Source organism: Pterocles gutturalis, unplaced genomic scaffold (assembly GCF_000699245.1).
Source record: "Pterocles gutturalis isolate BGI_N339 unplaced genomic scaffold, ASM69924v1 scaffold11286, whole genome shotgun sequence".
NCBI lineage: Eukaryota > Metazoa > Chordata > Aves > Pterocliformes > Pteroclidae > Pterocles > Pterocles gutturalis.
The window spans coordinates 47,706-58,844 of NW_010103206.1; the positions used below are offsets into that span (position 1 = coordinate 47,706).

At 43.3% G+C, this 11,139-nt stretch overlaps 1 protein-coding gene across 4 annotated transcripts in view; it reads left to right on the forward strand.

Moving 5' to 3' along the window:
- SLC6A6 (solute carrier family 6 (neurotransmitter transporter), member 6) overlaps nucleotides 1-4,744 on the forward strand; it is a 52,245-nt gene extending 47,501 nt beyond the window's left edge. For 2 of the 4 annotated variants that reach the window (XM_010086622.1, XM_010086623.1), the window contains 4 exons: nucleotides 352-454; nucleotides 1,405-1,505; nucleotides 2,156-2,326; nucleotides 4,076-4,744. In XM_010086622.1, coding sequence (XP_010084924.1) covers nucleotides 352-454; nucleotides 1,405-1,505; nucleotides 2,156-2,326; nucleotides 4,076-4,216 — 516 coding nt within the window. In that variant the 3' untranslated portion in view covers nucleotides 4,217-4,744. Of the gene's footprint in view, nucleotides 1-351; nucleotides 455-1,404; nucleotides 1,506-2,155; nucleotides 2,327-2,716; nucleotides 2,731-4,075 lie in introns of all 4 variants that reach the window. The other 2 variants (XM_010086624.1, XM_010086625.1) reach the window with 2 other exon arrangements.
- The last annotated feature ends 6,395 nt before the right edge of the window (nucleotides 4,745-11,139 follow it).

An 11,139-nucleotide genomic window follows, 5' to 3' on the forward strand; every position in this document is an offset into this window, starting at 1 on the left:
TTTTTAGTATTTTTAATGTTAGGAGGTGACCTATTATTTCTTTACATCATTTGTTTCTATAAATGCCCATCCTAAAATACTTTTAAGAGGAAAGATTTGAGTGCCTCAGTAGATTATACTAAGTGACTTCATTTTGTTTAATCGTTGTCTTGTTTGGAACGCTTCCTGCAGTAAACACGCATATTCCCTGGGGAAGGCAATGACAAATATTTACCTTACCTACTTGCTTGGTATTTCTTCTTGTTAGACAGCAATAATTAAGATCTGTTGGTAGATGTAACGGGGAGCTGGGTCTGAAGTATTCAGGTTTTTTCCTGTTGGATCCTAACCCATTGTGTCTCTCTTCTCCAGGGTGGCATGTATGTTTTTCAACTCTTTGACTACTATGCAGCTAGTGGTGTATGCCTTTTGTGGGTTGCATTCTTTGAATGTATTGCTGTAGCCTGGGTTTATGGTAAGTGAGAATCCTTTCATCTGATACCTTTTGATGAGTCACTGACAATTTTGCTAGCCAAACATTTAATCGCCAGCCACCCCAGACTCTTCTTCCCAGCAGCAGACACATGCCATTAATATAAATTTGCGCTGACCTCTTGGTGACAAATTTGCATCTGGGATGAAGCCAGCTTCCAGTGTTTTTCCACACAAAAATGAGTATTTTTCCATTGCTAATTAATAAAGGCACAATTAAGCATTTACATGGGTTAAGTTTAGAGATGAGAGTTGAAAGTTTGGCCAGCCGTGAAAATTTCTGTTTGTCTCTGAGAATTCCCTTTCAGAGCTGCGATGTCCGCAACGGGCAAGCCAACCAAATAGAAAATACAAAAAGAAAGCTGACAGAAAAGTGTATTCTGTCCCATTATTTTTAGGCGATGCTGAGTACCGAGGTCTGACAGCAGCCTCTGTAGCTGCCGGAGATGGTAGCTGAGGCGTGCTCGGGTGTTTGCTGCTCAGGTCATTTCCCTGATTCTTCACGTACATGTCCATTCTCCACCTCCTTATAAAAGCAAAACAAACAAAGCCTTCATTTTGCATCAAGAAGATGTCTGCAGAAGCAGGGTGTGCCATTTGCTGTTGTGTCTTTGCCATGGTGATCCCTCTGGCAGGTTCCGGGAGAGCCTGGGGAGAGGAGTGGGTGTGGGACGGGGGCAGGAGGGATGAGCATCGCACTCTGCGTCCGAGCAATGGGGGATGTGTAGGATGAGAGAGTCCCCCAGCCCTTGAGCTTCTCAGGGAGAAAATCACCTTGAACAGCCATGGGAAGCATTAGAACAATACATCTGACACCCTCATCTTCCCTTTAAATACCTTTATTTAAGGGTAAGGGGGCTTGGAAAGGCGCTGTAGTCCTGGCGTGGCTTTTATAGGCGCGATTCTGATGAGAGTGCTCACTGTCTGTTCCAGGCGCTGATAATATTTATGATGCCATTGAGGATATGATTGGATACAGACCTGGTCCCTGGATGAAGTGGAGCTGGATTGTGATCACACCAGTTCTTTGCGTGGTGAGTACCGCCTCGTGCTGTTCCAAGCCTTCGGCACAGCAGCTCTGAGCTGCCTCGTACCGCGTCTCTTCAAGTGAAGGCTGTTGCATTCAGAGACCAATTTGCAAAGAGCTGCTGGAGGTTTGAACGTACCCCTCAAAGCCATCATCTGCTCAGATGTTAGCTGTTAACGTGACAGCTCTCTTCTGTGCCCGTGCAAATTGCAGTTGGCTACATTTGAGCAGATTTTTCTGAGGATTGGCAAAATACTACATTCATGACAGCAAACTCCCTCTCCAAAGAGCAGTCTCTACTTTAAGTGACGGGACTGCTAGGGCATTTTAACAAAAAGATTTGAGCAATCTGACGCAGACACTCAGCTTGAAGTATTTCATTGGCTGGGAAGAAGTAAGCTCCTTGCACAATGTACAGCAAATATTGGAGCCCTGAAGAAGAACAGGCAGCGTACTGCAGCTGTTCAGCACCATCGCTTAACACCCCATTGTCAAGCAGCAGTTTACTGTTTAAATGGAAGAATAATTCCCCCAATTGGTTTAAATACACATGGTATCCATCAGCTCTGCCTTTCGCTGCCTTAGGGCCAGTGGTAGCACCGGAGCCGTACCTGCTTTCAGCATTTTTGAGCCTTTGTTCTCCTTTCTCATCCACAGGGGTGCTTTATCTTTTCTTTGGCCAAGTACAAACCACTGACCTACAACAAGGTCTACACATACCCAGACTGGGCAATTGGCCTGGGTTGGGTTCTTGCCCTTTCCTCCATGATCTGCATCCCTATGGTGATGGTCATCCGCATCATACAGTCAGATGGGTCACTCATTGAGGTAAGAACAACCCGTTGTCTGTCCATAGCAGAAAGGCAGCTTTAACTCGCTGTGTTTTATATAAAATAAGCACAATGTTTGGAAAACTGCCACCTTGTCCAGATAGGGCAAAGTTGGAGGTGCCTCTCCTGCGGTGAATGCAAATAAGGCTGTTAAAGATCACCTGTCCTTTGGGCAAACAGTAGAAACAGAACAAACATGAAGCCTTCTGTCCTCAGACAAACACCAGGTGACTTGACTTTCATCCCACTTTGGCAGTTTTGAGTTTGGCAAATGGTTGCCTCCGTGTGTAGACAAGTGCTCAGGGACTGAGGTGCTGCCAGATCTCTCTTCTCCAAACCACGAGGACAAGGAAGAACCATCCTACAGATCACTGAGAAAATGAGAGAGAGACAGAGACCTGGGTCTCACTGAATTTCAGAGAAATTTGGATCCACTTGTGGATTGTGTGGCTCTCAGGCATGGCCTTCACTCTGGGGGACTGAATAAAAGTCAAACCCTCCTGCCAGTGGGCTTCATTTTTAATCTTTTTTTAATTATTATTCCTAATGAATCAACTCAAAACACTGGATGCAGAGTGCCCTGATCTTTGGAAAACTTTGGGTCAGATTCAGACTTGACAGTGCAGATTCTCGCAAGTTTGGATTTGTAGGCAATCTCTTGTCCTTTGCAGTTCAGCTCAGGTTCCTCTGGTTTGTTTTTCTTCCAGTGGAAAGTTTTTAGAGACCGTGCCAGCACAAAACTCAGCAGTTCTCTTAAGGTTGCAGGTTGGTTTTGTTTTTGCCTAATGAGACGGTCTTAAATGGAGCCCAGAGTATTCTTGGAGGAGAAAGTGGGACACTTCGGGTTAGGAAAAAAGAGAAAATAGAATAAAAAAAGGACATTTTCAAGAGCACAAACACTTGCATTTGTTTTCCTCCAAGTGTTAATGGTCTTTTTCAGCTGTGGCCAGAGCGTTTTCGTGAGTGTTTATTTTCCTGCCTACATTGTCACCATCTATTGAGAGACAAAGCTAAAAGTAGCCAAAACACTCCTCAAAGACCATGTTAGGAAAGGAAAGAGAGTAAACACTGGTCAGATGCCATGTAGTTCTTCCTTTGTGAACTGAGATGTAGGAGAGAAGCTGCCACTTGGCAGCGAGCGGCTGGGCTGAAAGGCAGAGCTATTTCTAAATGGGGAAGGAGAATGCGCGTGATACGAGCAGCAGCTGCAGCGCTGAAAGCCCAACGTGCAGGATGCTGGATAACGCCACGAATACCCTCTCGTAGCTGACTCGCCTGCATCAGGTCAGGCTCTGCAGCTGAGCAGAAGTTGAACGTGATGATCCACAGCCCAGGTCCCTGTGTCCTTGCAGACCCACGTGGCATTTAGAATCACAGCATGGTTTGGGTTGGAAAGGACCTTAAAGATCATCCAGTTCCACCCCCCTGCCATGGGCAGGGACACCTCCCACTAGCCCAGGTTGCCCAAAGCCTCATCCAGCCTGGCCTTGAACCAGGGATGGGGCATCCACAGCTGCTCTGGGCAACCGGGGCCACTGCCTCACCACTCTCACAGTGAAAAATTTCTTCCTAATGCCTAGTCTAAATCTTCCCTCTTTCAGCTTGTACCCGTTACCCCTTCTTCTCTCACTACACTCCCTGATGAAGAGTGCCTCCCCATCGTTGGCTTGCCACCTCCCCATCCTGCACGTGGAGATGCGGGGGGCTTGCTTGGTCTTCTCACCTTTGCTTTTCTTCTTTCTTTCAGAGGATAAAAGCAGTGGCTGCCCCCAAGGAAGTGAATCGGTGGTCCAAAGAAACGGAGAGTGGCACCCCCTTCTGCCCCAACGGAACTTCGAATGGCGGATTGATCAAGCCAACTCATATCATTGTGGAAACCATGATGTGAGCTCTCTCTGTGAGAGGATAAACCTGCTTTAACTGCCGTTTACTAACCATAGATTCTCATAGGACCAGGTTTACAGAGCTTTATATTTGCACTAGGATTTATTTTTATTTCTCACAGAGAAAGTTATTTTTTGTGTGTGTTTTTTTTTTAATATTTTGTAAGGTAATCACAGCAGATGTCTCTCTGTAGAGGGAGAGCTTTCATATCAGATTAGACATATTACAGGAATTTACTATTATTGGGTTTTTTTAAATATATATATCTTTATCTCTAAATATTATACACCTTACCACTTGAATTGATTGTCTTGCCAGCAATACATTCAAGTCTCAGAAAGCAATTATAGGTGCTGGTATGGTTGGGAGCAGGGTAACCTACAGAACACACAAAAGGAGCTCTGCTGAGAGATATGATTGAAAAAGAAAAAAAAAAAAAAGATGCTGTTTCAAGAGAATTTTCAAAGGTGTAGTATTTCCACCCTCTGGTTCAATTGTGGCAAATGACAGGTGTCAGGGTCACGTTAGGGAAAGGGTACAGTTATGTTTAGCACAGTCCCTGGATAACGCTGCAGCCCGGCAGCTGGAGCAGCGCGTTTGCGAGGGAGGCAGAGCGGCGGGGGGGGGAAAGAAGAAAAGCCGTGCGGCTGTCCCTCCTGAGCACGGTGCTGGGACCCTGTCACACAGGCAAGAGGAGGACTTTAGGAAGGCGTTCAGAGGATTTGGCATGGTTCACTTTCTTTTTTTTTTCTTTTTTTCTTGTAGGTTTTGGGTTGGTTCTTTTTTTTTTTTTTTTTACTTCAGTGAAATCCCTGCTTTTTGTACATGAGCGGGGAGGTTGAGTACCTGCTCTGAGTTTTCCAGCAAAGCACATGTCAGTATGGTAGCACTGGTGTAAACTTGAATTCTGCAAACTGCGGGGGCAGCCTGTCCCCGGGGCAGCAGGGGCGAGTGCCCAGGAGCTGAGCAGGGACAAGCAGCACCTGCCCTCTGGGTGCTTCAGATGCTCGTTTGCTCATTTGTTTGCATGTTAATTAGTGGACTTTGGTTTCGGGCAGAAAAAGAAAAGAATCCATTCTGGACTCTGACCATCCAAAGGTAAACACCAACCAGGTCACCCCCGACAGGAGGAACAAAACCGCTCACGTACACCTGGTGTCACCAGTGTTCATAACAGACATGTTGTTAATAATAATAGGAACGAAGATAATAATATCACGCAGCAAACAGGTGCTTTTCAGCCATGTATCTCAAAAATGCTTTGCCAGGTTCAGTAACCAGGATTTGCTTTATTTATTTATTTTGGGGGAAGCAGGGTGGGGGGCATTACTGTTGGGGGAACAGACAAAAGGACTAAGTCCCTTGTCCCATGTTGCTGAATAGCAGCAGTGGACCTAAGGCCTTCAGTCTCCTTGCCCATCATTGGGTTAAACCATAATTTTTTATTTTTTTTTTTTAGGGGGGGGTTGCAGAGTTCTTTATGAGGCTTATGAATCGTATCTGCTGAAGAAACAGGGCTTTCAGGATTTTAAGTTAAAGCAAAGGGAACATGTAACACTGAAATGTTTTGTATTTGGTCGGAAAGAATTGCAAGGAAACCACTACAAGGAGCGTGGGAATGGGGGTTCTGCTTCGCGTGGGCCAGGTGGATGTTTCCATGGGGAATTGCTCCCTGAAAACTGTCCAAAACATGGCCAGAATGCTTTTTTTTTTTTTCTTTCCTAAACTTGAGCAGGTTGTGCTGGGAACAGGTTCTCTGACGAAACTCAGCCTTTTCTTGTGGGCATTGTGTTAAGAGGGGGAGGGTTTGTTTTTTTTTTTTCTCTTTATGATACCGCAGTTAGGCTATCCGAAGGTAGTTAGAGGAAATGCTTCATAAAAGCAGAGTTTGTATCTGAGTATTCTGCTGTCAGCTTAGTCTGTCAGGGAAGGTTTTGTCATTTAAACAGGAACATATCCAGTTCTTAACATTCCTATGCAGTAATTTTATTTTATTTTTTCTTGTCCCATGGGCTAGCTGGCCGCAGCAGCACAAACACTCGTTGATTGGCTTGTTGGTTTTTGTGTCACAGAAAAGGTGGGATTTGAAACTTAAGAGATGGACCAAAATAATTAAAAAAAAAAAAAAAAGAAAAGAAAAAGTGTCTGCATCTATCTAAATATCTAAAGCATTCTAGTTTGAATTTGTACACATTTTTACATCAGACGGCTGAGTTGCAGCAACAAAACCAGCCACAGCAGAATTGCTTTTGTTTTCTTTTTCTGGTTGCTGTATTATAAATGAAATTTTTCCACAGCTGGAGATGGCAAACATCTCATGTCGCCTGCTGGGACAGTGGCAGTAGCCATCCGAAGGCCACTGGAGCAATTCTGTGAGCCAGTGGGTGTCATCAGATGTGCCCGAAATAAAGAAACATCCATGCAGCTTTTTTTGTTCTTTTATAGCCTTGAACCATTAAAGGCAAGGAAATGTAATCAAAGATAACTCTTGTCGTGGGCTTCAGCTTGGACCCTCATTTTTGAGTTACAATTAGTGTCTCCAGTAACAGGCATGCTTGCCAGGGTGAAGAGGGAATAGCGGGTTTGGGGGATCTAAATTAATGGTTTCTGGGAGTGCAGATGAAACACTGATGCTTGATTTATTTATATATACATACATTTTCATACAACTGTGTTTGAGATGTAGTTTGCACATCATTTCCATGCTATAGAGCTGAGGCCAGCTTTAGTTAGGGGGGAAAAAAAAATGGTTTGGCTCCATCAAAGATGCCTCTGGCAAGTCAGCTGGGTGTTCAGCCATCTCCCGCGTGTTGGAGAGCATCTTCGGGTCAGGAACCAGAGGGCTAATACTACACCTTTCCAACTAGAACTAGAACCCAGCCCCATTTCGATAGAAACTGTGCCATTCAAATCAGTCGCTTCCATGTACCAAGTGAAAACGTCTTGCACATATGCAACAACCTAGTTGAAGCGTTCGCTGTGTCAGCTTCTCCAGCCCCTCTGTGCTCTGGAGCGTGACTGCGAGGGAAATTATTGCTTCTGGAAAACAGTTCCCCTCTCCCTTCTTCCTCTCGTTCCAAAAAAAAAAAAAAATAATAGGTTCTTCTTGTTTTATCTGGGGTTTGAGTTCCAGTGAGCACACTCACATTTTGACAGTTTGGGGATTTTTTTCCTAACACTTCTTTTATCAGATTCCTGAACTTTTCTTGGTGAGAAATTTGCATTTCAAAGTGATCCTCTGCCAAATTTATTAAAATACAATTTTTTAAAAACTCTATGTTTTCTACCTATTTCTGACTGTAAATGGAACTGATTTTTTTTCCTAATTTACTTATTGAAACACTTGTGACCTATTTTACCTGTTTTATGTAAATGAGGAACTCTATATTAAAATTTCATGACTAGTCATAGATGAACTGGTTTGGATCCAGGAAAAAAAATCAGTGCAGTTTTGGCATGGGATCTTTAGAACCAGATCCCTGAGTTTAAAACCAGGCTAAAACAAGACAAAACCCCACACCTTTTCATATTTCATGTATTCCTGGATTCTTCTGGGCTTGAAAATGGCAGATTTTCAGCGGTATTTATTTCCAGCTGAACTGAAATCAAGAGATAGCAGAAATGGAAAGGGGGGAACATTTACCCCACAAGATGCTCCAATCTGTTTCTTATTTTTCTCAATTTTCCAAACTTTTCCAGTTCACCTGTCACTAGTTATGATCTCACTGAATGGGCATCTATTGTAAAGAACTTTACCAGTAGTCTGTATTTCGGTATTTAAACAGGATGATTTCATAAATAGAACTGGTTTTTATTGTTGTTGTTGGTATTGTTCTCATTTTCCTTCTCATCTGTAGCTTTCCTTTTCATCTGGTCCAGACAGATCCACACACTTAGAGGAGTCCTCTTTAACGTGTGAGATAACAGGTCCACAGTGGATTTGTTCTTGCGTTGTAAATGAACATACGAAAGCCGAGCGGCTGTGTTTGCCACCCAGCCCAGCGCTGGCGGTCACCCCGCAGCGGTGCAGCTCCCGGAGGGGAGGGGAGGTAGGAATGGAGCTGAAAAACACTGCTGTTCTTGGGGAGAGGAAGAAAAGAGGAAAACAAACAAAAGGTGCAGCGTTATGGTTGCTGTAACAGGGAAAAAAAACCAAACAAAAAAAAACCAAAAAAAACCCAACAACCATCAGCAGAGCCTTTAGTGTCCCCGCCAGGAGAGCATCCTCTGCAGCTCTTCTCAGTCCTGTGTGCATCCTCCTTTCTCAGCTGCAGAGGCTCCTGGTTCCTCTTCTCTGTCTCAGCGTTAGGAAAGGCGAGTAGATCTGAAGACACATGGACATCTCCGTTCGATAGGCCTTTTGCAAGTCTCCACCCAGTCTGCTTTTATGTGCTAAGGGGACTTACAGTTTTTGGTGAGGTCGTGCTTGTGACACTTGGGTTCAAAGCTCCCATGTGGTGTGGCAATGACAAAGCTCCATCCGTGGGGGACGGATTTGAACTGGTTTTGAATAACTGAGTATTAGCTTCCGTGTCTTTGTGGTCACTGCAGGATCACTCATGGAGGCGTAGTGTATATAAAATGTTAATAAGCTGTGTGTTGAATGGAGTGGACAAGTTAGTTAAGCAGCTCAAGTACACTTGGAAGCAAGTCTTCAAAATCAGCATCCGAAGCCTTGTGGTTAGGATTGACATGTATTTGTATATTTGCATGAGCACGGGTCAGGAACCGTCAGACCCCAGTCATTCTTTTTATTTCTTGTAAACAAAGATAAAAGAAAGTATTCACTTGATTTGGTGCCACTTGAAACCCCAAAAAACCCCATGAACTAGTGTAGAAGAGGCCCCCCTGGGCTCTTTTCCTGTTGGTATCAGTGGTCAATCTGAGCTTACCAGAAAGCTTGATCAAGAAGGACTTGAGCATAGCCAGCACTAGCCCCAGCTGGAAATCTGCCTGTTCCACCCTCCACCAGATCGTGGCTTTTTCCTGCCAGCCCAAAATAAACCTGTGCATGGAATGTTTCTCTGCTTTTTTTTAAAAAAAAAAAAAACAAAAAAAACCTGAATTTGTTTGTTTCTATTAAAAACTAAAGAGAAATAGTCAAAATTTTATGTGCTTTTTACAATTGTCGTGGTGAATTGGTGATTTCAATTTACTCATGTCCTAAAACAAGAGCAGAAGAAGCTTCAGACACCATTTGACCCCCCCCAAAAAAAGAGGGGGGAAAAAAGAAAAAAAGAAAAAAAGTTAAAAAGGCAAGCTGATCACTCCCCCATCCCCACATCCCCATCAAAGGTGTAAAACTTTTGCAACTGGAAAGGAGCCTGACCCTGCTGGTATAGCGGGACTGGTGAATGGCAGCGCAGACACGGCCTTTGTGTGCCACTGCTGTGTGCTAATTTGAAATAATCACTCCAAGTGTCAGAATTTAACCACCACAAGCTTTACACCGCCCTGAGCTTTAGGAGTAAAGCAAATCAAAGCCATTTTTAAAGGGGGAGAGTTTCTGGAGGCTTCCTCCCCACAGTGTGGCTCTGTGGTGCACAGCTGGACCGTGCCGCTCGCTTTCCCATTTGCAGCACATGGAAAACGTGGCCCAACTTGAAAAAAAGCAAAAGAAATAATGGGGCAAGATATTGCTTTAAAAAAAAAAAAAAAAAGGGAAACTTGATTATGCAAAGGAGCTGTGCATATGTGCTTTAGTGTGCATGCATATGTGGGGGAAGGCTTCGGTCCTGTAGCGTAGTACGTGTTAGCATGATACAGATTGTTTCTAAATCTATCTGCTTCTGCAGTGAAGTTGTTAAAAAGTTTTTTTTTTTTTTTAGTATAAAGGAAAAAAAAAGAGAACAGTGGCAAAGTCATGTTGAGAGGCTGAAAAATATCCTGAGGGGGGGGCAAGTTGAGCTAGTTTGTCATTTGCTCCTGTCCTGGAAGCCAGCATCGGTCTCTCAGCATTGCAGCAACCCAGTCCTGTTCTGAAGTGCTCGTTGTTCAGTAGGATGTTGTTTTTCTGCGGCATAATGTTGTGATTGTTACCTGATAATACTGCCAGGGACATCACGTTATAAGGGGTGGTCCATCTTGTTTGATGTATTTGGCTAAAAAAAACAGTGGTGGTGGTTTTTTTTTTTTATTATTTAAATTCCTAGCAACTGTGACTACAGTAATGTGATGAGTAGCACATACAGCAAGGAGGTGATATCGATGCGATGGCCTCCTTAAAAAATGTCATCTGAACTTTTTTTAAAAACAAAAACCTTAAAAATATTTTTAAAACATTTTAAAACATTTTTTTGTGTGTTCCAAAGTGGAATATTTGTATTTGAAAAAAAATCCTGGAGTGTAATTTAATCCTAAAAACCCTAGCCTTTGTGTATATGGCAAGTGTTTGTATTTTGCAGTTTCTGTTTTGCTTTTTAGATAAATAAAATGTATATGGATATTTTTAAGTCATCTTTGCTTTTTTTTAGATGAGTTTGTAATCACCTTATAACTGAAAATAAAACTTTCCTTTATAAACTGGCTATGCTCTTGGGTGCTTTTTTTTGGTCTTTGAGTAGCTCAATTCTTCCTTTAAACCTATTTATTGTGGGGTTGTTGGTTTGTGTTGGGGCTTGGGTTTTTTTTGTCCTTATAACATGTTCCATTTTTATATATACATACACACATATATATAAATATATATGCGCACACGTGCCCAGCTCACTAAGCTGCTTGGCCCAGCTCGCTCTCTGACTTCATGTCTGTCATGGTTTCAACCAGTTGGCAGCTCAGCCCCACACAGCCGCTCGCTCACCCCCCTCACCCCATGGGATGTGGAGAGAATCAGAAGGGTAAAAGTGCAAAAATTCATGGGTTGAGATACAGACAGTTTAATAAAAAAAAAGGAGAGGCCTTTATTTTTTTAATATTTGAGGTAGGGAA